The sequence below is a fragment of the Chrysemys picta genome, chromosome 7, assembly GCF_011386835.1.
Source record: "Chrysemys picta bellii isolate R12L10 chromosome 7, ASM1138683v2, whole genome shotgun sequence".
Classification (NCBI taxonomy): Eukaryota; Metazoa; Chordata; order Testudines; family Emydidae; genus Chrysemys; species Chrysemys picta.
This window is the reverse complement of record NC_088797.1, coordinates 24,330,480-24,357,597: the sequence shown is the minus strand read 5'-3', so window position 1 is coordinate 24,357,597 and position 27,118 is coordinate 24,330,480. Positions and strand designations below refer to the sequence as shown.

The following is a 27,118-nucleotide window of genomic DNA, read 5'->3' as shown; positions in this document are numbered from 1 at the left end:
CCTCTGGGGCAGGTGGGAGCTACTTCAAACACTGCTCCACCTGCCCTGAAACCTTTAATTTAGAGCACCAATGATGGAATTTGATGCATTTCACAGTTGCATTTCAGCAGTTTGTAGACACCTATACGCCACATTCTGCTGCTGGAAACTTGCCACTGCAAAGTAATTAGTTTGAGGATTCTGCCAGAGGAGGGCAGCTTTAAGCTGCTGCACTGAGTGTCCCAATAGTAGAGATTACCCAGGAAATGCACTGGGTCAGTACATCCTGGCCCAGGACACATCTTTTCCCAGCCAGCATCCCACTCTTTTGGGGCTGAGTTGGCCAGCTGCAGACTCCTGGGAGAATAGGCTACAATCACCTCTGGGTAATCCTCTTGTAGCCAACAAGAAGAACAGGAGTACTTGTGGCACCTTAGAGACTAACAAATTTATTAGAGCATAAGCTTTCGTGGACTACAGCCCACTTCTTCGGATGCCAGGCTCTCTGTGCCTTGGTGTCATGTCAGTAGTGGGCCAACTAGCCAGAGTTGCGGTCACAAAGGACCCATCCCCAAGTGATGTTGGGAAAACACTCTTACTTAAAAGTAAAAAGCAAGCGACTCCACAGAAATATTGCCTCAGCTGGGCTCTCTGGAGATGGGAGTAAGAGAAGGAGAACGAGAATTATCTAGTCCTTCCCATCCTTCAGGGAGACCTGGACAGAGACTCACATTCACAAAATGAGGCTTCCCTTTTTCCACAGAAGTCCATTGTCCCACCAGCCAGCTGTAGTCTTAAACCTGTTTGCCCAGCTTCCTCCAGGAATATATATATTTCTGTGGTTAGGGCAGCTGCTCCTAAGACTTGCCCTGTTTTTATTCTGGTCACTCCTGATGATTAACTACAGCTGGAGGGCCTTGTCTTTAGACTTGACACTTCTGGTTGGGGCTGGTTTTTGTTCCTGTTCTAAAAGATTGACCATTTCCCCCTTTCTTGTACATACCTGGGTCACAGGACATACCTGGTGAAATATAGGGCTAAATGTAGTCCTTTGTCTATGTCCCTGACCCTCGTTAGTGCTTATCAAATTGTAGCTGGGGTGGAATTCTGCAATTCCCCCGTGCTCAGACCAGACCTGGTTACAATGCCAGTCATCAGCCATGACTACTTCAGCAGCTCCAGTTGTGGTTTGGACCCTGCAGGAGTTTCCCTTTGGGAGCTGGTGACAGCAGACATTTGCAGTGCTACAGAGCCAGGTTCTTCAAAACAAAGCATCATTTATTCTTTCCTCAAATGTACAAAGCATAACAGTAAAAGGCCTACTAGGGCTGCCAACTTTCTAATCGCACAATTGCCCCGCCCTTCCCCCAAGATCCCACCCCTTCTCCAAATCTCCACCCCCACTCACTCCATCCCCCTCCCTCCGTCGCTCGCTCTCCCCTACGCTCACTCACTTTCACTGGGCTGGGGCAGGGGGTTGGGGTGCAGGAGTGGGTGAGGGCTTCAGGGTGCAGGAGGGGGCTCCAGGCTGGGGCAGTGGGTTGGGAGGGTGTGAGGGATCCAGCTGGGGGTGCAGGCTCTGGGATGGGGCCAGGGATGAGGGGTTTGGGGTTCAAGAAGGGGCTCAGAGCTGGGGCAGAGGGTTGGGGTGTGGGAGGGAGTGAGGTGTGTGAGCTCTGGGAGGCAGTTAGGGTGTGGGAGGGGGTTCTGACCTGGGGCAGAGGGTGAGGGTGTGGGCTCAGGCTGGGCAGTGCTTACCTCAGGTGGCTCCTGGAAGGGGCTGGCATGTTCAGCTCTTAGGTGGAGGGGCCAGGGGGCTCTGCGTGCTGCACACCCGCAGGCGCTGCCCCCTCATGGCCAATGGGAGCTGCTAGGGTGACCAGATAGCAAATGTGAAAAATCAGGGCAAGGGGTGGGGAGGTAATTGGTGCCTATGTAAGAAAAAGCCCTAAATATCAGGACTGTCCCTATAAAATCAGGACATCTGGTCACCCTAGGAGCTGCAGACCTGGCACTCGGGGCGGGGGCAGTGTGCAGAGTCCCCGTAGCCGCCCCTGCACATAGGAGCCAGACGTGTCAGCTGCTTCTGGGAGCTGCGTAGAGCCAGGCCAGGCAGGAAGCCTGCCTCAGCCCCGCTTACCAGACTTTTAGTGACCCAAACAGTGTGCTGATTGGAGCCGCCAGGGTTCCTTTTCAACTGGGCATTCCAGTCAAAAATTGGACGCCTGGCAATTCTAAATCAGACTGTCAGCTTTTCACACTGACACACCCTTGGTAGCCTCTTCTGGCTCACCCATCCCCCCTCCCTTTTCTAGGGTCTTTGTGGTTTTTGGACTTCTCTAATCCCAGGTTTAGCTTTGGGAAGAGTAACCCATTCTAGCCTGGATGGAGCCATACACATAGTTTCTTTCCCCCTTGTTAGCCTAGCCATTGTTATTTTAGCTGCTTTCAAATTGTGCACCTGAGACTGTCTTATCTGTATCATTGTCTGACCTTTCCTGCTTTGTTCTTTAACAACCCCTTTACAGCCTCCTTTGATTCAATTCTATGCCCCGAGGCAGGCAGCAGTACAAAATTAAACAGGGAAATTGAGTCCCCCTTACATTCATCACAATAATACAGATCGCTCCCAGTTCATCACAGGGGAATTCTCTTTTGTTCTGAATGGCAGCTGCTGGGTGCTGAGCTCTTTTGAAAATTTGGCCACAGCAAAAGAGATCCAAATCAAGCCCAATCATTCTAGTCAGGTGTGCCAAGTCACACACTAGTCCTGGCCTGTTTGTGGAAGGCGAGGCATAGGGAGAGGACAATCCCAAGTGCACTCCTTTAAGGCTGACCACATGATTGCCATCCATCAGCTTTAAAGATATATACACATTATATATACGCATTCCCTGTATTCCTAGTTTGTACTTCTGGCTGTGCATTCAGAGTGAACTTCATTCACCCCTGTACAAAGGGCCAGCCCAAGATTTAAGTCTTACTGAAGCCCTCAAAATAGGGTATTAAGTGATGGACAGACTTTATGCAGGAGTTGAATTTTGCTCTTAATGACTCTAAATTATAAGAGGTGCATCCTACTGGGGGCATTTTTCTTCTCTTCCCAGCATGACTCCTGTCAGTGTTTTTACCCGCAGGAAATATATAGTACATATTATTTATGAAGACAGTGTTCCTAATGGGGAGCAAGGTACCAGATGGTGAATGTGAAACTCTCTGTCAATTAATCTGCACTGCTGAGTTGAATTCACTTTGGATCCAATTGAAAAAGGACTATTTTTTATTTTTTGCCTGTGTAAATCAGACAACATATGTCATGGGTTATTCTCTGGATTATCCTACGTTGTTTCAGCTCTATGGGAGGCACACATTGAAATAGACAAATCTAGCATCTGCTTCCCATCTCACCTTGAAAATAACACCTGTGTTGGCTTCTTTATTGCCTGATAGTATACCTTATATAGATCCATAGAACCTCACAAAGGTAGGTAAGCATTATTATCCCTATTTCATAGATTGGTAAACAGAGGGACAAGGAGGTTAAGTCACTTTCTCAGTGTCACATTGTAAGACAATGGCTGAGCCAAGAACAGAACCAAGATCTCCTGATTCCCAGTCTGGTGCCTAATTCACTAGACCTGCATAACTCCTCTCTTATTATGTGTGCCCTCTCTCTGGGAAACACACAGAGAGGAAAATTAATCCCTTTAGGGCTTTGTGACAGGGTAGCCTGCCCCTTACTGGTCAGCCACCCCACCACCTGGCATAGCTCTGTCAGCATTGAAAAGTCCCATTATAGATACAAGGACCTGGATGATATTGGGAGAGAGGAACCAGTCCCTGGAGTAGAAGTGTTTGGAGAGGAAACCCTGTTACTGTTTCTTAAGGGCCTGCGGTCAGGAGCCTTCCAAAGAGAGAAGGGCAAGGCTCCCCTCTCACCAACCAATTGGGAATGAGCTGGGAGAAGGGGATCAGCATAAATGCTGCTTCCTCTTCCCTCAGCATTGCAGGGCAGATGCTTGTAGATGCTGAAGGAAGTAACAAGATGTCTGTAGGCCCCTGAGTTAGCAGGGGCCAGACACCATTAGGAGAAGGCTGACAAACCCTCTGACCTTGAGGATTAACTAGGGCCAGCTGAAGTAAATAAATTACAACCCAGCTCTAGAAGGCGAGTTGGGGATTGGTGGTAAGGAGAGGGATAATAACTGCTTGAACTACCCAGCTCCAGGACGAGGGCTAGGGCTAGGGCTCCTACCATCAGGACAGACAAAGACAGAGAGCTAACCCTGAGGGGACCAGGAACTGAACTTAGAGGGCAGGCTTCAGAGGAACCTTGAAAGCCTGAAGCAATGTTTGTTTGGGACTTTTTATCATTGATGAGGTTTTGTCATAAACAGGCCCCCAGGAGGGTATTACTAAGTCAAGCATCAAGAGTGCCTGAAGTGAAGTTACTGGCTTCTTGGGAAGGGAAACTGAGGCAGGGAGTACCTACTGAGCCATACTAACTACCTGCCCTACAGGGCAGGCACACCCTATGACAGGCCTACCCAGCAGTCCATGTGCAACCAAATCTCATTGACTTCACACAGACTGTAGGACTGGGGATGACCACTGATCCTCCATCACTCGAGGAAGCACAAAAGGGCATCCAAAAGTTATGGAATGGACAAGCTGCTGGACCGGATGGTATTCCACCTGAGATGCTCAAAGGTGCTTTGAAACCAGTGAGCATCGGCCTGCATCAATTCTTCTTAAAAGTGTGGCAAAGTACTAGCAGAATGGAAAGATAGTATCATATTGTCCCCGAACAAAGGCAAGGGACCTCACACTGACTGTGGCAACTATTGATCAATCTTATTGTTATCAGTCCCTGGAAGGTCTTCATTCACATTCTGCTTGGTAGGATGCAGCTGCTCCTTAACAGCCATTGTCATCCAGAGCAATGACACCCACTTGCTTGTAGAGAAGTCAGAGAATTCCAGCCCCGCCCTCCAAGGTATCCAAGATGCGGCCGGCACTATGGAGCTGACTATCTCATGGCAGAAGACCAAGGTCCAGAACTGCGGAGCTGGGTCACCAGAACCCCGATGCAGGTGGAATCGAGTACCGTGGAGAGCTTTGACAAGATCATCTACCTAGGCTGCAGAGTTCAAATGATCGTACCAAACTGGATGTTCTTCAGCAAATAGGTTTTGCTACTTCCTGCGTGAAGTCCATGTCTCGCTTATGGATGCAAAAATGTTGTGCTGAGACTAACTTCAGAATCTATCAAACCTGTGTACTACCTGTATTGTTATATGGGTCAGAACCTGGACCTTCCCACAGGCAGACCTGGAGCAGCTAGAGAGGTATTCCACCCATGTGCACTGTCAGGACCAGATCCTGAGTATAAAATGATTTGATTTTGTGCAAAATGTCACAATCTCGCAAAGATCTGGCTTCCCTTCAGTTGCTCATCATATCCGAAAGCATCGTTACTGCTCTTTGCCCACGTCATCAGGATGGACAGAACGACACAGCATGCCACGCTCTCAATGTGCAAAAGAGTTCATGCCCTGACCCTACCTGGTGCCACCCACAGGGCCACTCCAGAGATTCATGGATTCATAGGCCTGAGACAGATTTGGGAACTTTGCTAAGCGATGCCATCACCTGCATTCATTCTGTTGGTCACAACTGCCCTTAGCAGACTATGTGTATGTGTGTATTGGACCCTGAGTGTTTGATACTACAAGGTGCTGAGCACTCTGGACCCAGTCCAGCAAAGCACTTAAGCATGTGCTTAACTGTAAGCATTGAGTAGTCCCATTGACTTCAGTGGAACTGGAGGGTCGCACATGTCATTGCTTCTGTAGGCCGAACACATTGCACATACTGGGAACTCCTTGCATTCTTCAGTCCCCCCACCCACCAGCTCCATGTGTGCCACTCTTCCATGCCCCTCTATTTTAGGCATTCCCTCCAACTCCCCCCCTCATGTCAGGGACTTTGTGTCCCTCACCCCATTATCCCCTTTTCCCCTATGTCAAGTACTCCATGTGCTCCTCTATTATCCCCTTCTCCCCCATGCCAGCGGCTTTGTGTATTCCCTCTTTTGTCCCATCCCATGGTCATCTATTCTCACCACCTCATTCCAGGGGCTGTATGCAACCCCAAGATCCCCTTCCGCATTTCCCTCTTCCATTCTAAACCAGGGTCCCCTCTTTCCCCCCATTCCCCACACATGATCGTCCCCCATTCTCTCCCCTTCTGTCAGGGGCTGTGTGTGTGAATCCCTATTCTCCCATCTCTGTTTTCTTTCTTTCTCATGATGTCAGCATTTTTAAGCTATGTGGGGAGGAAGAATGGGGCAGGGGGGAGGGGAGGAGAGGGGCGTTATGCTGGAATGCGTTAATGGCTATCATCAACCAGTAATACCAAACAAAGAAATGCCACCAAATTGAGCGTAAGACCTCCCAAGCTGGCCCAACTACTTGTGTACCTAGAGGTGCATATTTTTAAGTGGCTGGTGGAGTCAAGAGCAGAGGGCTCAGCACATTTCAGGACTGAGCCCTAGAACCGTATTTTAGAATTGTGTTTTTGATGCTCCAGCCAAGGTTTATCAGCAGTCCCGGAGGTCCATACAATGTTTTTTAAAATGAGCTATGAGACTTTGACTTCTCTTGCAAGTTTTCCATCTGGGAAAAATTTGTTTTGTGAGAAAGCTAAAACATAAGAGATTTGGCTCTTTTGCGTTACAAGATGGCAAATGCATTTCAAATGATCATTTTTATTTATTCAACCACCATGAGAGCAATACAATGGAAGTGATAGTTATGAACCGTCAGCTGTGTCATGCCTTTCTTACTAACTAGCATGAATACTCTTACATTCAATCATTCCATCCATCTGCATTCTCCTCAAAACAGAAATCTGCATTCTAAAGCATGAGCTGCCAAGATAGCCTAATATTCTTTCCCTCTTGTTGCCGACATGTCAGCGCTTTTGTTTATTTCACATAGACGTCCTCTGGTTTTTGTTTTAAAAATGTATGATCTGTTCCACTGGAAGACATCCGGAGGCGGAGCTTGGCCAGCCCTTTGTACTCTAACACTATTCATTTTTGTCCCAGAGATCCACATGGCCCAGCAGAAGTAATATATTTTGTTCTGAAAATGTCATTTAAACACAGACAGACACTTCTGAGGGGCTGAATTTCAAAACCTAGAGAAGCCCAAGGTCACAGGCAAAATGGATGAGCCATTGTATTCCTAAACAACCAGCAGTTATTGGGACTGCACATGCAAGCGGGTGGTGCGCATGCAACTAGCTGCTGCGATGTCTAATGAAAACGACGTACACAAATAACTGATTTGAATGTGCAGTCATGAATAGGTGTACAACGTGCTGCTTTTCTGCATGGCCCTGGCTTCTCAGATCTTGATGTCAGACCCTGAATTAACTTCTTACAATCAATGTATTTACTCTAATTATATTTAAATTAATATTTTTAAATTTTTATTTTATGAAATTACATTTCATATAAACCCCCATGGCCATACCCACAGTGGCAGTTGTTGCAGTCAGTTCTCAATGGGGGTTTTGCCTGAGAACAGACTGCAGGCTCATGGCCTGTATGTCTGAACTACCAGATACCCTCTATGCATGGACAAGAGCATTTATTTATTTTGATTTCTGAAACAAAAAGGTATCTACGTTAAGTTATGAGTCCTCTGCCATCCCTTAAAAGCACACCCCGATCAGCTGTACCCCAGTAAACTCCATTCCTCTTGAGACCCTCCCCAATTCCCTCTTTGCTGCCCTCCTCCCCAAAAGATGGGTCTTGCAGCATGTTCTGAACAGCAACAAATTCATGCTATTTTGGATCAAGAAGTGGAGTGAATTCTAAAATTGAGAGGATCTCATGGTGAATGTCCTGCCAGCAGCTCCTATCACAATGCTAGTTCCTCCACTGATCACAACTATGGTAGGATGGCAGACGGAGGGAGTTGTCTCACAAGTAGGCAGGTCCCTCCCATGCCATTTACACTTTTCAGGTAAACAAACCCCTTAAATTCCACCTGAAAGCCAATCTGGAACCAGTGCAGATACCAGAGCAATAACAGCAACATAGGTTCACTGCAAAACATTCTGCTCTGCAAATGGGCAGCTACATTCTTTGCTAATTTCAGCTTCTGGATACATGTAAGATGTAGATCACATTGCAGTAGGCTAATCTTGAAGTGAAGAGAGAACAAGACTTCTGCATATGAAAGAAAAGGCTGTACTCTTCTGACCAAGAATAGATGAAAAAAACCACACTGGCCACAGCTGCTACTTGATCATCTTAAAGCAGATGTTGGTCTAACTGGGCTGCTCCCAAATTATGAATGTAAGTACAAACGGCCACTACAAGCTCCACAATAGCTTCTGGTTGTTTCTTCCAAACTACAGACATCACCTCCATCTTATCTGGATTGCCCCTCTCAACCAGCTCACTCCCACCCATGCTGCCGTCTCAACCTGACACTGGGTAAAGGTCACAGAAGGCAAAGAAGCTGGATTAACCAGACTGTCCGCAACTCAAAACAAATCTGCTCAAAGTTTTGCAGCTGCTATTGTAGAGGCAAAGAACCTCTTTGCCTCCTGTCTAGCCACTGCATAAGAGCTCAAAAATTCTTTATGATGCAATCAATCAGATTCATGCCAATTAGCTGCCTTTCCTTTTGCTTCAGTTGGTGCCAGGCACGGGTGAATCATAGTGACCTGTGAGTGCAAAGTTGTGGAAGAGGATGCTTAAGGGCCACTTCATCACAGTTCGTGTAGTGCTTTGAATGTGTTAAATACTAAATTTTATTTTGTGGCATTTGTTGTACACGTGTTTTGGTTGTATCATACAACACAGTACTGTGTTTGTATAAGCCTAGTACATGCTAAAGTCTTATAAATATTTTAAGTCCACTGCTAATTTTCCAAAGAGAGCTGGGTGCCACAATCCTTGTCCCTTTGCTCTTTGTTTCAGAGTCTTTGCCCTGGCAATTCCGAAGCCTCCACAATAGTGGTTCTTAACCAGGTGTATGTGTACCCCGGGGGTATGCAGACATCTTCCAGGGAGGTACATAAACTCATCAAGATATTGGCCTCGTTTTATAACAGGTTACATAAAAAGCACTAGTGAAGTCAGTACAAACTAAAATTTCTTACAGACAAAATGAGAACGTCAGTAATTTCTCAGTAACTGTGCTGTGGCACTTTTGTATTGTTATGTCTGATTTTGTAAGCAAGTAATTTTTAAGTGAGGTGAGACTTGGGGTACGCAAGACAAAGGGGTACACTAGTCTGGAAAGGTTGAGATCCACTGCTCTACATCACGGAGGTATGAAACCCTCATGGTATGTTGTGTTTGAAAGAAGGTTTTCTAAAGGATAAAGTAGAATATGGTTGGCTTTTCACAGCGAATTGCTACTGAGAGGAGATACACCCGAGTTTAAGAATGTAGGTACCTAGCCATACCACATGTACTCCTATGGCCTTGGCTACACTGGCAATTCACAGCGCTGCACTTGCTGCACTCAGGGGTGTGAAAAAACACCCCCCTGAGCGCAGCGAGTGCAGCGCTGTAAAGTGCCAGTGTAATCAGCGCCTGCAGCGCTGCACGCTCGCTCCCAGTGCTCAAGCTATTCCCCTCGGAGAGGTGGAGTACTTGCAGCGTTGCGAGAGAGCTCTTGCAGCGCTGGCAGCGCGACTACGCTCGCGCTTCACAGCGCTGCCGCGGCAGCGAGTGTAGCCAAGGCCTATGAGACTAGTTAATCACTCTCTATATGAGTTAATACTAGAGATATTTTTTACATTTACATTTTCTGCCTGTGATGTGATATACAAAGAATAGCAGGCAAGTGGTACTGCAACCGTGTCAAAAAAACAGAGAGCAATCTTTCCACCAACTGAAACTAAGTCCACTATATTTAGGTATAAGCAGCACCCACTTTCCCAAACTCTGCATGTGATTGATTAACATTTGATATTTTCATTCTTTCCTCTCCTAAAATCAAGGCAAGCAGTTACTGTAGAATACAAAAAAAGTTTTTTAATGAAAGTATGCATTGTATCCTAGATGTCTGGGATCTGTTTCATAAGCAATATATGATTCTGAGTGATCCAAGAACACAATCACATGAAACTATGATAAAGTTGGTTATTATGAAGCAAAACTTGGACTGCATTAGTCACCCACAATCATGTGCTCTCAGTTTAATAATATCAATGAATGTTAGCAACAGTGTCTTTTCCACTCCCTCCCTCTGATGGAAATGAAGTTTAAAAAGATCACTCCTTAAAGAAACAATGAGAGTTCAGAGTGGCTATTCCCTATCCCTAACATGAGTCTTCAGAAAAAACAAGCACAAGTATGTAACATGAAGTCCTTTTGCTGAGTTCTAGCTGGACAATTGTTTCTAGAAGGCATATGCCTTGTAATTTGGCCGTAATTTAAGGGGTTTGGGGGGGGGAAGGGAAGACTATATATAGCAATCTTTGCATAATACCCCAATACTAATCAACACACATATCCAAGTTGTAATTTTCAGCTAGAACTCTTAAGTAGCACTTCATTTTAGTTGCTTAATGCTTTTGTCATGAGTGAGAACTAGGGATTCAGAAGTAAGTTCTATTCCTGTAGTTCTGGGTGTGAAGCGTACTTTTCATTTTGTCTGATTTGGGTTTGAAAGAGGGTTTTCTAAAGGATAAAGTAGAATATCATCGGCTTTTCACAGCATATTGCTACTGAGAGGAGATACATTCTTACAATAGGGTGTATATACCTAGACATACTACATGTACTCCTACTGAGACTAGTTAATCGCTCCGTATATGAGTTAATACTAGAGAGATCTTTTGCATTTTCTGCCTGTGATGTGATATACAAATAATAGCAGGCAACTGTTACTTTCCTCTACATATACACAGAGCTCAAGTAGTAGGGACAGAACTCAGATCCTCTTGCTCCAAGAATCCATCCTCTTCCAAAGGAGCTAAGAGAAATTTTCAGTTAATGAATAGCAGTACAGGTTCTGTGACACACGTTTCAGCACTCCTGATTCCATCAACCAGATGGCAGTGGCATAGGTATTAGCCAGTTCAGTTCAATATTAACATTTAAGGACACATGGTTTTTGTGACATGTTTAGCACCATGCTATGTATATCATACATAATTTGTGATGAGGTTATTTTCCATCAATGGAACTTTAGGCAAAACTCCCACAAAGGTAAGAGGGGTCAGACCCATTGTCAAGGCTGGCAGACCCAAAGTTTCATATACCTGTTTGGTTTTGTAATTCCTAGTTGCAAAGTAATTCCATGTCAGTCTGAATACTGGTATGTCACATTTTATTTCAAAACATAATTCAGTGTTGGTTTTTGTACACATAAATTAAATAAATGTCAGCAGCCCAGAATTACAATACAGTACATTACATTTCATGTGTTGTTATAGCACCTTGGATCCCAAATACTCTGAGCAGCCCTATAATAACAAACCAATGTGTGTATGGCAATGGAAGAACACTGTTTTTTTAATTAAAGGAGCACATTTCAGTTTGAGGCTTTCATTGAACTGTTATAAACAAACAGTGATAAAAAATTATGGGAAAAAAACTACTGAAGGAGAAAACAATAGTGATGAAGCTCTCCTCTCTACATAGATGTCTAATTGTGCAATAGAAGGGCTGGTGAGGAAACATCCTAACTCAATAATTGCCAAGTAGAACAAATAAAAGAAACAGGATCTACCCTTGAATATAGTGTTGAAGTATCTGTGTGTATACAGTATATATATAGTCACATAAACACACATTTACTAGTACAAATATATAGGTAAGGTATTTCTTCAATGCATACATTAGTATACTTGTAATAATACACCTCTACCTCGATATAACGCTACCCGATATAATACGAATTTGGATATAACACGGTAAAGCAGTGCTTGAGAGGAAGGAATCTGTTACCCAAGGCTGCAGAGCAGCTATGGAACCACTCTGTGGTTGCAACTGCAGCTTCAGGGTTGTAGCCACTCCTGCAGTCCCTGCACCACTTCTCTGTGGCCTGTGGATCTGAGTGGTCAAGGGACTATCAGAATTGTTTCAGCTCTAGTGTCGACCATATGTGTTGGGGATAGGGAGCACAGATATAGAGGGGCTGCCTGGGATCCCAGAATTTGCCCCACAAACTTGTACAGTGGAACATCAGTTCCCCTGCAGGCAGGGTTTTCTGTGGATAGGGTGGGTGGGACAGGATCCCCTTAGGACATGGCTATTTTTTTTAATTGATGCTATAAAGCCGTCTTTGTTTCTCATTCATCTTTACTGAGAGTAAACACAGAGGCCAAATCTGCCTAAGCACTGTGCAACCAGAGCAGCAAGGGGAAGCTGGGTCTCTGGCCAGTGTGTCTAGTTTACAAGAATCCTGCAGACCCCGGGTAGCCTTTCCTATGGCAGCCCAGCTCTGACTTCTATGGAGCTATTTTTGCTATTCCTTTCAGATGATAGCCGTTAGTCACTGATCATGGGAGCAACTTCTGCTTGCTGCTAAAGACACCATTATCTGCCTGGGGTCTGCTCCTGCTCCCCAGTGAGAATTGGATTGGGCTCTTGATGCATGCCTGCTTGGAGCCTAAGGCTTGTCTACACTGGCAATTTACAGCGCTGCAACTTTCTCGCTCAGGGATGTGAAAAAACACCCCCCTGAGTGCAGCAAGTTTCAGCGCTGTAAAGCGCCCGTGTAAACAGTCCACCAGTGCTGGGAACCGTGCTCCCAGCGCTGGTAGCTACGCCTCTCATGGAGCTGGTCGCTCTGCCGCGACCACCCAAGGCATGTTAAAGTGCTGCTGCGGCAGTGCTTTAGTGTTGCCAGTGTAGACCAGCCCTAACAATGCTCCGTCCACCCCCACCCATTAGGGCTTTATTATTACTATTATGTATATCACAACAGAATCAAGGCTGGGATCCTATTGTGCTAGCCACTTACAAAAAACAGGTAAGAGACAGTCCTACCTGAAAGGACTGACACTCTAACTAGGCAAGACAGACATAGAGGCACAGACATTTACCAAAGATCACACAGCAGGTCAGAGCCAAGCATCAAACAGCTGTCTCCAGCCTCATAGTCCAGCATTCACTCCACTAGCTTACCTATATCATCTAATGCACATTTATGGGACTGAAGGGATTCTGAGTGGCCATTTAAGCCACGTGGCAAGGCTGATTGGACTTGGTTTTGTAACTATCTGCACGCTTTCCCCACATTTTATACCGGCTTTTTGTGGGGAGAGGACAGGGAAGTAAGGGGAAGATGTATAAAATGCAAAACAGTTGTACTTAAACCCCCCTGTTTGCACATGCTCAAAATGTTATGAAACACTCATCTTTTGGGTTGAAATTTTCTGTGCTGGATCTGTGCTAAAGGTGAACTCTTTTGGAAAGTTTGAGCAAAAATCCCTTTCACAATTTTTAAGTTACAGAAGAATGAAAAAGATATAACATTTTTTCCCACTTTTTACCCCATACTTTTTTGAGCAGGACTTCAGCAAAAATAGCGTAAGTACAAAATATTATAAACAATTGATAAATCCTGCTGTTGAAAGGGTTGCTATATAGAAAAGGGAAAACCTCCTCCCAACCTGTGCCAAGGTCGATACACAATTAGGAATACAAATTATAGGGTGACGTGCAGAGTAGCCTTTGAAACAAGCCCACCTCATAGCTTCTATCATATGTAGTTCTGTGCTGTGCCAGCTTGTACCCATGGCACATGGGAACTATGGGCATGCAAACTACCGTTTGGCATAGCTCTCCCATTGTCTAGTTTTCACTTAAAACACTAAGGCCAAGAGCCTCAAAGGTATTTAGGTGCTTAACTCCCATTGATTTCAGTGGGAATTAGGCACCTAAATAGCTCAGAGGAGCTGGGCCTAAGTAAATATTAGGCTAGATCTGGACATTCTTACTCAGTGCTTAGTCAGTGTTTGAGTTAATAACACTTTTATCTTTGCTTTGGGTGGTCTAATTCTACTTCCTAGCAGATATGTTTACATCATAGAAACAATATTGTTTGAAAAAAAACCCTTTAGCTTTATCTATAGATAATCCAGAATAACCTTGCACTTCATTATAATAAAGGTGTTGTCATTAAAAAAAACTTTTAAAGAAATAATTGGAAATTGGTATTTAATTTTATTGTACAGGAGGCAGGACAGTTTTATAAAATTATATGTATGATGTTTTAATAGATTGTTCCCTCTGACACCTTCTAGCATCTTCAAAGTCAGAGTCATGTAGCAGGTATGAGTTTGTGTTTTAAAAAAAATATTTATAAAACACATTAACAATGGGCCCAATGCTGCAAACGCGTACAGATGTACTCAACTTGAAATCAGTGGAACTACTCCTGTTAGTAAAGTTGAGTACATGTGTATATATTTGCAGGATCAGGGCTGTTGTTATCAAACTACTATACTTGGTAGATAAGGGTTTTTAATTAGGGGAGAAGGCATATATAGACAGCTGACTATACCCTTTAATGACACATATTTACAGTGAAAAATACCACTAAACTGGGGGAAATTCTGATGTGACAACTCCAAATAAGGTAGTCCTATTGATTCTTCATTGTCATTAAATGAGTCAGTAGCAAATTGCAAGTTGTAAGTTAGTGGAAGGGAGTGGTACGCCAATAAATTAGTCAGATAAAATGAGTGAAAGCTCAAGCCTTATTTGGTATCCCTAAAAACACCGTCTTATCTTAGATGTCCTTTTAACAATTCTTATTAGTAGTAGTCTGATAGCATCTAGAAGTAACAAATGAAGATCAGGCCTCCATTGTGCTAAGCACTGTAAAATCACATAGTAGGACACAGTCCCTCTTCTAAAGAGTTTACAGTCCAAATAGATAAGATGATAGACCAAGAGGCTAGGGAGGAAGAAAGTATCATCAATCATCACCATCTCCATTTTACATATGGAGAAACTGAGATACAAGGGTATGTCTACACTGCAGTTGAACACCTGTGACTGGCCCATGTCAGCTATCTTGGGCTTGGGCTGTGGGGTTATAAAACTGCAGTGTAGACATCCAAGGTCAACAGACCCAGACGTCTACACTGCAGGTTTATAGCCCTGTAGCCTGAGTCCCCTGAGTCTGAGTCAGCTGACAAGGCAGCCACGGGTGTTTAATTGCTGTGTAGACATACCCCTTGTGACATTAAGGCCCTGAGCCTGCTTAGCTTTAACTACATGAACGGTCTCACCGACATAAACATCAGTGCATAAGTGTTTGCGAGATTAGGGCCTACATGACTCGTCCATGATCACACAGGAAGTCTGTGGCAGATGCAGGAATTGAATGTTGGTTTTTTTGAGCCCCACCCTGGTGTATTAACCACAAGATCATCTGCCCTGTCTGCCAGACTTTTAATATGCCAGTTACAAATTTATTGTATTCACACATTTTTTTCTTTATGGGGATTAGATTTTTTCCAGTTTTTTTATCCAGTTTGAATATTTATATTAAGGTTCAGAGTTTGTTTATGAGGGTTTGAAATTTGCCTATTGGGGAAAGAATTCATGATCTGACTCAGGATTAGTTATAGGGATTTCACAAATTAAGGTTTCAACCATTATTTCTGAGTGTACGGAGTCCTACTGACACTGGAGGAGTAAAGTTATTTATTCATTATTTTTATTACAGTAGCTCTGGGAGGCCCCAGCTGAGATCAGGACCCCATTGTGCTACACGGTGTAAAAACATAATAAAGGGACCTGTCCCTGCCCCAAGTTATAACTCCTATTCTTTAAATAGCACCATTGGAGAACATAGCATTTCATAGACATATAAGAAAACAAATCCCAGTTCCAAAGAGTTTACAGTCAGAGGCCTCGTCTGCATTGAGGATTTGCCTGGATGACCACCACTGGTGGCCAGCCCCAGTATGGCTGCACTGGTACAAAACACTATTGTGGACAGCTAAAGCCTCTATTTTGACCTGTGGCGCTTACCCAAGCTTGAAACTGGAGTAAACTGCAATGTTGCAAATTATGGTTTGCAGCACTTAAACCTGTCTACACTAGGGGTTTTGCAAAGGCACAGCTATATGAGGGATGGCCACCAATGGCTGAAATGGTGGCAAAATCCTCACTATGCATGATTTGGAATCCTCATCCTGCAACTTGTTCGGTGCAGCTGGACATGTGCACCCACATGCATGGAGCTCATTGCAGGATCAGTTCTATAAGCTATTGTCATTGTTATGAACACTGATACTCCCTTAAAAATAATGAAACAGCAACTGGGATGTACACAAAGGTATTATACTCCTTATATTACATTTACTGGATTTTAATGGCTAGGTTATTTTACCATGTTTTATAACAAAGAATGTTACTGTTTTTAAGAATATAAAACAAGTCATCAACACTTGCAGCTATATGCTACTTTGTTTTTATTTACTGCTTCTCATGCAAAGATCGCCAAGCGCTTTACAAACATTAAGGGTTCGTTTACACACTGTGCTTGTACCCATGTAACTGTCTGTATTTGATGTACATCAGTATAAGCGCATCCACACAATTAGACGCTTACACTGAAAAATTATATAAACTGGTACAAAAACCGCAGGTAAACCCAGCCCTAACAAATGAGGGCCAACAACTCCTGTGGTTTCAGAGTAGCAGCCGTGTTAGTCTGTATCCGCAAAAAGAACAGGAGTACTTGTGGCACCTTAGAGACTAACAAATTTATTAGAGCATAAGCTTTCGTGCATGAAGTGGGCTAAACTCCTGTGGTGTACAGCACTGTTATCCTCGTTTAATACATGGGGAAACTGAGGAATAGAATAGGTAAATCCCCAGGGGCCCCCACACTGACCTTGGCATTGTATAGTCCCTGCCTCAAAGTGTTTGCAGGCTATCCCCGCTTTACTAGCTACAAGCCCAACCTTTTCCCACGCCTCTTTAGATCACAAAATCCTGCACCACCCCTGGAGGGGCTGAGTTTATAGAACAATGCAGTAAAGTAATAATGCAAAGTGCGGGCGTTTCCCTCCTAGCTAGTTAAGAGACTTGGCACTAGCAGCGCAGCAGGTCTCTCATCTCACTACTAGATGGTAACGAAGCAGCAGAAGTTCTTCACGCCGCTGAAGGGGACAAAGACCCTGCTGTGGCTAGAGCGAGGTAGGAGGCGTTTTCCATCCCTGATTCCTAATGATATGATAAGGGGCTGCAATCACAGTCTGAGTTCTCTGACCTCGGCACAGCTGTGCTCACCTCTGGCCGCCTCCGGGGCCCAAGCTCCGTGCCCCGGACGGTATTTAAAGCCCGGGGAGGAGGCAGGCGCCTAGTCTGGGTAGGAGTACACACAGGTGAGTCCTAGTTGTAGTGGAGGGAGATGAGCCCGGACCCTGCCTGGGTGAGGCTGCTAACGCCGCTGCTCCTTTGCCCGCAGGTTTGTTCGCGTGCACTTGGCACTGAGCTCGCCGCCGCCTAGGAGGAGGGAGCGCGCCCGGGCGGAGTCAGCTCGCTCATCCCGCGGAGAAGGCGGGGCGGCCGCCCCAGCATGAGCAGCACGCAGGCGCGGGGCCAGGGGGCTCGCAGCAGAGGCTGGAGCAGCAGTAGCGGTGGCGGCAGCAGCCCGCGGAGCCAGACTCTCCAGTTTCGGCGGCTAGAGCAGCAGCAGCAGCAGCCCGCGGGCCGCGGCGAGGCGGAGCAGCAGGCAGACATGCCGGTGACCGAGAAGGACTTGGCGGAGGACGCGCCCTGGAAGCGGATCCAGCAGAACACCTTCACCCGCTGGTGCAACGAGCACCTCCGCTGCGTGAACAAGCGCATCGGCAACCTGCAGAGCGACCTGAGCGACGGGCTGCGGCTCATCGCGCTGCTGGAGGTGCTGAGCCAGAAGCGCATGTACCGCAAGTACCACCAGCGCCCCACCTTCCGCCAGATGCAGCTGGAGAACGTCTCGGTGGCGCTCGAGTTCCTGGAGCGGGAGAGCATCAAGCTGGTCTCCATCGGTGAGTCCGGGCGGGAGCCCTGCTCCGGGACAGGCGCGCGCCCTAGCGTGGCCAGGGGACAAGCCGGCCTCTGGCCACCGCGGGCTGGGCTGGCGGGTCGGTCAGGGGCTCGCCCACCCCGGGCGTGGGGTGTGTCGCTCGCCCTAGCCGGGCGGCCCTTGCCTCTGCGGCGGCTGGCGCTGCTCTTGGGCCGCTCGTTAGCTCCTGCTGCGGGCTAGAGCCGTGGCGTTCACCGCCAGACTTACGGGCTGCCACAGGCCTCCGGCCGCTGACCCGAGACCACCTGGGGCTGGGAGCGCCCTCCTTCCGGGGCTGGAGCTGACCCTGGGCAGGGGAAGGGCTCCTTCTGGGTGGGAGGCTGTGCTGGGGTGTGGCGGAGCCTGTCCCCGGTGGCTGGGTGGGGCCCTAAGGAGGAGCCCAGCTGACACTCCCAAGGCAGGTGTGTTTGGCTCTGAGGGCGGTGGTTGCCAAACCAGCTCCTCTGGCTGCCTTTCCCTAGTGCTGACTAGAGACCGCTACCAAGGCAGGGGACCCTTACCAGGGTCTCTGACAAATCTGTGGTGTGGCTCTCGGTGTGGGGGAGTTCTGCCTAAATCCCAGGGTGCTCTGGCACACTTGTACTGCCTTACATGACTCCGTGAGACATGAGACTTAAACCCCAACTTTGTCTACCCTCAGGGCTCTGGCCTGCCCAGAGGTTGGCTAAGCCTATTCCTATCCATTGGGAAAGCAAAGACTGTCTGCCTTGTTCAGGAAGACAGGATTTGCTGTGCTGCTTCTGTCCTGGCAGGTAGAGCCCCTCTCTCTCAGCTGCTGTGATTGGAGTGCTTTGCAGGGGTTATGCTGGTAACAAAAGTCCCACTGCTGATTCTACCGAAAACAAGCTAAGGCCATCACTGATCTTTCATTTGCTTGTGATAGAGAGTATTAACTGGAGAAATACTACAGAGCAGACCTTTGGCCCTTATGACGTGAAAGCAAAGGAACAGCTGTTCTTGAGTTGTGACTATAGCTTGGCTGGTACATTTACCTCTATACCGAAGGGTGCCTGCATAGGCAGTGTTGCTCAAGACTTGGGGTTATGTGCCGTGTTAACACTAAGGTGCCATATGGAACAGCCTCTGACATGCTCCCTTCTCCTCTCAAGGGCTTGATGTTCCCGATGCCAAAGTTGATTAGGCCTTAGCTTGTGGTCACTCTCCAGATTACATGGTTGTAGGCATGAAGTGCCTAATGGTTTCCTTGCCGTTCAACACCAGAATGGCCATATAGGGTTAGACCAATGGTCCATCTAGTCCAGTGTCCTGTCTTCTGATAGTGGCCAATACCAGGTGCTTCAGAAGGAATTAAAAAAAAAAAAGCCATCAAGTGATCTATCTCCAATCATCCACTACTAGCTTCTGGCAATCTGAGGCTAAGGACTCCCAGACCATGGGGTTGCATCCCTGATCATCTTGGCTAATAGCCACTGATGGACCTATTCTCCATGAAGTTATCTAATTTATTTTGAACTGTTATAGTTTTGGCCTTCACTACATCCCCTGGTAATGAGTTCCAAAAGTTGACAGTGTGGAGAAGTACTTACTTACGTGTTGAACTTTCTGCTTATTTTAATTGGGTGACTCCTGGTTCTTATGTGAAGGCATAAATAACACTGCCCTATTCATGTTCTCTACACCATTCATGGTTTTATACACTTCTATCATATACCCTCTTATCTCCAAACTGACAAGTCCAATTTTTAAAAAATTTTCCTGATAGGGAAGCTGTTTCCATACCCTAAATTTTGTTGCCCTTCTCTTTACCTCTTCCAATTCTAATCTTTTTTGACCGGAACATGAGATGTAATGTTCACATCCTGAATACAACATGGATTTATGTAGTGGCATTTTTTTCTCTGTTCCTTTCCTAATTGTTCTGAACATTGTTAGCTTTTCTTTTTGACTGCACATTGAGCAAACATTTTCATTATCCACAATGACTCAAAGATCTTTCCTGGGTGGTAACAGGTAACTTAGATCCAATCATTTTGTATGTGTAGTTGGGATTGTTTTGCATTTATCAACATTGAATTTTATCAGCTATTTTATTGTCCAGACACCCAGTTTTGAGATCCCTTGTAACTCTTTGCAGTCTGCTTTGGACTTAACCTCACTGTTTATCCCTTTTTCCCAAATCTCTTATATAATCAACAGCACTGATCCAGTACAGATATCTGGGGAACCCTGCTACTTACCTCTTCCAATTCTGAAAAATGACCATTTATTCCTACCCTTTGTTTCGTGACTTTCAACCAGTTACTGATCCATGAGAGGACCTTTCCTCTTATCCTATGTCTGCTTACCTGGCTTAAGAGCCTTCAGTGAGGGCCCTTGACCTTAGACTTTCTGAAAAGCCTTTGACACTATTTACTGGATCACCCTTGGCTGTGTGTGTTGACTCTCAAAGAATTCTGGTAGATTGGCAAGGCATGATTTCTCTTTACAAAAGCTGCGATGCTTCCCCAACAAATGATGCTCAGCTGTGTCTGATAATTCTGTTCTTTATGGTTTCAATCAGTTTGCCTGGTTCTGAAATTAAACTTACTGGCCTGTAACTGCCAGGATCACCTCTAGAGACTAGAGGGGCGGGAGTTCAAACTTAATTCTGTGGTCAATAGAATTGACCAACCAGTGATCATAAGGTTAAGTTTTATGAACTGTTCAGCTCTTGAAAGATAGAGGTCTGTCTTACCCTTGTGACTCTGAGTAGAGGACTCCTGTCTTGTGGTGATGGTCTGCCTGAAGGAGGACAGGGAAAAGTTTGAGAAAGAGAAGGGACTGAGGGGGCAGGGGTGAGGGAGGGAACCCATTGAGCCTAAAGAGGAAACTCCTCTCAGTGAAGCTTATTATGAAAGAGAAATAGGTGAAAGTTGCTGGTGGTTGACCACTCCTTCCCCTCCATTATAGAGCTTAATCTTCTGAAATACTCAGTAATTCTTTCTGGGGCATAGCTAGACTCTTTGAAATGGGGCCTAAAGCACATTTTTCTTAAACCTCTTACTTATGAGCTACACTTGGTGTTTAACAAACTGCTGTAGAGTTAGCCAGCAATGCTGGGAGTTATCCTTCACTAGGAACAAAGGTGACTTTGGGTACGTCTATACTTAGCCGCTGGCTCGGCGGCAAGCAATAGATCTTCTGGGATCGATTTATTACGTCTTGTCTAGACGCGATAAATGGATCCCGGAAGTGCTCACCGTCAACACCAGTAATCCTGCTCCATGAGAGGAGTAGGCGGAGTCGACGGGGGAGCCTGCCTGCCGTGTGTAGACCCGCGGTAAGTACCTTTAAGTTCGAACTAAGAGACTTCAGCTATGTTATTCACGTAGCTGAAGTTGCGTATCTTAGGTCAAACTGGGGGCTTAGTGTAGACCAGCCCTAAAATGCAAGTTCTAATGAATTTAAAATCCTAAAGAAGATAACCATTTGCTTTCAGATGAGTTAGGTTGCGTTTATGGCTTTGTCACATGAAAGCAACAAACTGCCCTTGTCTTCTCTAGGATTTTAACTTGGCTTTTTTCCTGTAGTGAAGACAAGGTCTCAAATCTGTCAGGTCTCAAGCTCACTAAAGGGACAATGTTGCCTCAAAAGTGATCAAACCAGATAATCTAAAATATCAGGCTGACACTTTATGACCAACATAAATTCCTCAACTGAACAAACTTTGAAGTCTCAATTGCCTATTGTGTGGTAGTGATACTTCACTATCTTAAGTAGTAAATGAACATTGGGAAAACTTCACTTTTCTGGTTCCAAAAGTTCAGTCGAATATGCTGTTTTATTTAAAAGGCTTCATAGTTGTGTATGGTTTTTTATAGGAAACCTTTTCAATATTACTCATGAGTGTAATGAACTCCATAACAAGGAACACAATGATAAGACAAAGGAAAGAACAAGATTAATTACTTGGGAGTTAGCATACACATTTGGTGACTCTCAAATTCTACAGCTTGCTTTAATTAGCATCATGCTTGAGTGACTATATGGTCTAATATGTAGATTATACTGATGAAATCTGCATAGGATCTCAATTTGTTGGCATGCAACTAAAACATAACCTTTCAAGCAAGAGTGTAATAGCCATTTCATAAGAGTGACTTCCAAATGGATAACAGTTCAGGCTTAGTCACAACTACTGGTTTCCAGATGTGAATGTATTCATATGCCTATAATGATCCTGCTGAAGATGGATTAATCTAAAAATCCCCCACCCTGCTCTAGCTTCAGTGAACTGTGGGTGAAGTAGGATGAATAAGGCATCTTGCACAAGGTAAATGATGCATCTATACATTCCCTCTCTTAAAGGAGTGAGGAAATCTAACTTCAGTATAGAAGGGACTTGACTTCTAAATATCAAACTCTTGCGCTTATATAGAGTTCGGACTCAATGTTGTTACTCACTGTTCTAACGTGGAAAGTCCATAAACTAAAAGTGAGTGTTAAAACTGGGCTGTATGGTGCCCTTATTCTAAACTACTAGACATCATATCATCATTATAGCAAAATATTCAAGTCTTTTATGCCTGGTTGCATTTTTAATTGGAAACATAAGTATTTTTATTTGGCACCATAGCTTTAGTGCTTTGCAGACCTACATAGCCTACTAGGTAGGGGAAATGGTTAAAGAAGCCATTAATTATTCACTCATGAATTTCTGGTAATTGTGCAAAAATAACTGATGCTTGAACTTCACTTGTTGAGATATCATCTTTCCATCCTACTTTCCAGTGGCTGAGGGTTAAGAAACCTTATTGCAAACTGAGTTTATTTTGGCAACCAGCCTCCTCTAAAACTAAGCAAGCTGCTTCCCTTCTGTTTTGTAAATGTATTCCCTGCCCTATCAATATTATACCTATGTTTTTGTCCACAGGAGCTCCCTTGAGAAACATGCTAGCTTGGAGCAGCAGTGCTCCGGTGAACTGACTAGTCTGTTCAGGCTCAATTTTCATGTCTCCTTACTGATGCTGCACTGTGCTGCAGCAACACAATTCATACTGCAAAGTTCTACCATGTAGAGCAGGGGTGGCCAGCCTATGGCACCAGAGCAACATTTGGCTCTTCAGAAGTTAATATGTGCCTCCTTGTCTAGGCACAGACTCTGGGGCTGGAGCTACAGGTGCCAACTTTCCAATGTGCTGGGGGGGAGGGGAGCTCACTGCTCAACCCCAGGCTCTGCCACAGGCCCTGCCCCCACTCCACTCCCCCCAGCCTCCTGCATGCCATGAAACAGCTGATCGGGAGGCGGGGGAGGCACTGGGAGCTGATGTGGGGTCTGCTGACATAGTACTTTGGCTCTTTGGCCATGTACATTAGTAAATTCTGGCTCCTTCTCAGGCTCAGGTTGGCCACCCCGATGTAGAGCATCATATGCAGGATACATAAAGACCTTAAAATCCCCAGACCTGTCAAACTGTTCTACAGCTTAATGTTCTTAATAGATGAGGCAAGGAAGCATATGCATGGAGTTCAGAAAATGAATCTGGGCTATGGACTCTCAATCCCTTTACCTGAACTTCATGGTCCATCTCCTTTAAGTAGTCTTCAAGCAAGATCTGGCTTGTATCGAAGTGCTGCTGAACATTCTACCCTAGCTAAACTTAGCAACTTTGATTGTATCTCTCCTAAAGAGGACACTCCAAGCAGACATTGTGAGATCTAAAGCAACTGAGCTGACAGAAGCATAATGTTGTCTCTTCTAGACAAATGGTAGCCAACAAACTAATACCTATTAACTGAAATCAGTTTTTTACCTCAAGTGTCGAACTTCAGACAGCCTACTAGTTGCATTCCTGCACTAAAGTGAAACCAGCACTGGGGCAAACATTGGCCTTAAGGTGCAAGCCTAGATCTATGCAAATAGACTTCCTAAAGAAATCTAATGCTAGGCTCTAAAGCACAGAGCTTGCAGAAATTGGATCGAGCTACTCAGGAAAACTACTGATAGCTGCTACAAGCTGATCTCTGCCTGAAGATACTTCACCAAATCTTTCTAACTAAACATTTATCAGGGGGAGGAGTATGACATTTGTCTTCCAGATAACTCCAAGAATGTCAGCTATTGTGTTGCTTATGATGTGCTGATTCAATATTCATTGTCCCTCAGCAACACTATGGCTGTGTTACCTTCTCAAATGCCTGAGGTCATTTGTTTTGCTTAGAGTGCCAGTTTGAAGTTTTGGGTGCATTCTGGTATGTATTGGAGGTAGAAATTAAAGCCTGTTGGAGGGAGCGGTAGAGGGTGTGTTGACTGGTATGGATAAAGTGATGAAGAGTTTATCCTAAGGTTGCAGGAGGATACAATCTGCTACATTTAGTGGCAGTTAATATTTTGGGCAATGTGTGCTATGCAGATGCAGGCAATTGTGCTGGGTGCCAATTACAAAATGCTGCATAGCAGGGACAAAGTGAGGGATTTAACTCCAGCCTTGATGAGACTGGTTAGATTTCTTCATCCATGGGACCCAGAACTGCATTAAAACAAAAGCTTGAGCAAGTGTGTCTTGTGGGGCAGTCTGCTGAGACTGGGTTTGTCAGTAATGACTATAGGAAGCCTTAACAGCACAGCAATAGATGCTGACAGATCTAATTTAGGAGAGGGGAAGACTCTAAGTGAGTTCCAGTAATCAAATTTAACTCCACTTAACAGGTTACACTAAAACTGACACAACTTGGCATCAAGTTGCCAGGATTAGTGATGGTAACAGCATTAAACTGTCTGACAGACTGGTGTGTATAGACCACTGAAACTTGGGCTTTGTCTTGCTGCTTAAAAAGGAATCTCTATCACAGGATAAATAAACATGTATTCACCAGCCCAGTATGAAATCTTATTGGAGACAAGGTACTGTAGCTTAGCTGAGAGGCATAGTTGCCTCATAGTGTAAACTACAAGGAGGTGGCCTCCCAAGATTTACAGTGACTTCTTTACTGAAGAGGGTTTTTTACAGTGAAGACACAGGCCTGGTGAAACTAAGCAGATACAATTTGGTTTTTAACACTGAAGTACTCTACAGCTACTGCTGTAAGCTTTCTGTAGCTAAAGCTTCCCATATCTCCTTGTCACCAGACTTCAACTCTAACCTGAAAGGGCCACTAAAGTTAGAGGCATTTGTGAACCTTGATGGCCTATTAAAACCAGTAAATAGTCTTAGTGCAAACCTCCGCTCCCCCCTAAACCTGCTTCATAAATATTTCTTACCCCCCACATATAATATACACACTAAACAAGCACCCGTGTGCCATAGTGGTGGTTCCTGTCCCACAGGACTGGCTGGGATCAGCTCCCTGCTTCCCATGTTGAGCTGCATGGAGTCACAATACCACTCACTCAAACTAGGCTTGGCTGGCTCCCCATCATGACAAAAGGTAGCTGGACCAAACACAAGTAGCGCTGTGACCCTGTGCACCAGGGTGCAGTGCCTGGAGCAGGGAGCTGAGCCCAACCAGCCCCATGGGACCAGAACTGCAGGAGCTACTACTGCAAGATTAGTGAGGGCAGGACCCTTTGAAACACTTTGACCCAATTTTGGATCACATCCCCTGGGTTGAGAAACCCTGGCTTAGTCTGTCCATGTCATCCTCTCCCTTGGCTAACCAGGGTCCTTGTGAAAGATGGTTTTCTATGAGGAAAAGGATTGCACAGTGGCCCTTCTCCCCTCACCATAAACTGACAATCAATGACAACCTCTATTTGCTCAGTCTTGTGTGTCCACCTGCACTCATCCTCAGCTGTTAATCAAAACTTGTATGTTTTACATTCTATTGCTTGTCTCTGGAAAACTATTTTCCCATCCAAAATGGACTGCACAAAGGTATGCCATAGCTGGTTCCACACCCTATGGAAACTACTCTGAAGTGCAATGCTAGCTTGGGATCTAAGGATCTCAAACAGTGGGAGGGAGAATCTCTGCTACTTGGCCCACAAATAAATGAAGCAGACACAGTGAACACTTGGGTATTTGATTTAGCTTGTGTATTTGTAGCATTTTGGAGTCTTGTTAGCTGTAACTAAATAGCCATGCAATTGTGTTGGAGGACATGTTATCACATGCTTGTGAATGTTTCCCACTGTGTGGTTACCTGTGACTTCTCAGTTTGTGAGATGGTGGGTTTACAGAAATGCCATCAATGGCATGACAACAGGGCCCCTCAAATCTGAGTTGCTTTTAAGATACTTGAACAGAACAATCAGACTTGTATAATTGAACTCCAGACAGAAGAGACCAGATAACATACCTATGGGCTAGTAGCTAGAGTTCAGTGCCAGTAGACCTAGAATAAATGTCAGTGGCTATTGCATCTACAGGGTTAAACTCACTGTACCCATGACTCCTGGTAGCTAACCAGAAAATGAAACTGATTTTAAAGACCCCTCCTGGGCACAAGAAGAGTAAGAAGACTTTTCAGCTTGTCTCCTGAATGGTGTCAGTCTCATTTCCTAGGGATGGGCTACCACAAAGGGGGGAAAACTGGGACAGCAGACAAAACTGCTTATATTCCTTTTGTCTTCAAGCATAGCCATAGCTAGCCATGCAGTTGGTAAAAGTGGGGACGAGTCCCTGCTACTTCAGATCCTCTTCCTATAAACACAAGTGGTTGGACTTCAGGACAGAATATCTGTTGGTGCAAAGCCAAATGTGGGATCTTCTTACATTCTGCTATAAGATGTTTCAAATCTTTTACAGAAAAAAGCTGTCTAGCTGAGCTTCACTTACTGACTTGGAGGACTGCTGTCTTCCAGTATAGAAGGAGGTGAGCACCTCTTTCCCCTCTGCTTGTGACCATGGGGATCTGGAGTGCTTTCCTGGGAGCAGTGTCTCAGGCTGAAAGCTGTTACAAGACCCTCTCTTCAAGGAGAGTTCACGTTTAGGGCCCCATTACTTTAAGCCTGCAAATCTGAAGTGAATCAAGACACTGAAGCGTTTTCATGTACATAAAGTTTAAAGGAAACCTCTTGCAATAATAGAAAATCTAGTAGCATTGAGTAGCTAGTCAAGTACCTATTGCTTGTCACTAACTGAACAAGGCTACCTATTAAAAACAAATGGCTATTTAGTCAT

The 27,118-nt window shown here is 45.1% G+C and overlaps 1 protein-coding gene across 5 annotated transcripts in view; it reads left to right on the top strand.

The window, feature by feature from the left end:
- Positions 1-27,118, top strand: part of FLNB (filamin B) — a 137,194-nt gene that overhangs the window by 12,740 nt on the left and 97,336 nt on the right. For 4 of the 5 annotated variants that reach the window (XM_005288364.5, XM_005288363.5, XM_005288362.5 and 1 more), the window contains exon 2: positions 17,454-18,018. In XM_005288364.5, coding sequence (XP_005288421.2) covers positions 17,565-18,018 — 454 coding nt within the window. In that variant the 5' untranslated portion in view covers positions 17,454-17,564. Of the gene's footprint in view, positions 1-17,042; positions 17,183-17,453; positions 18,019-27,118 lie in introns of those variants that run through there. The other variant, XM_042849800.2, reaches the window with a different exon arrangement.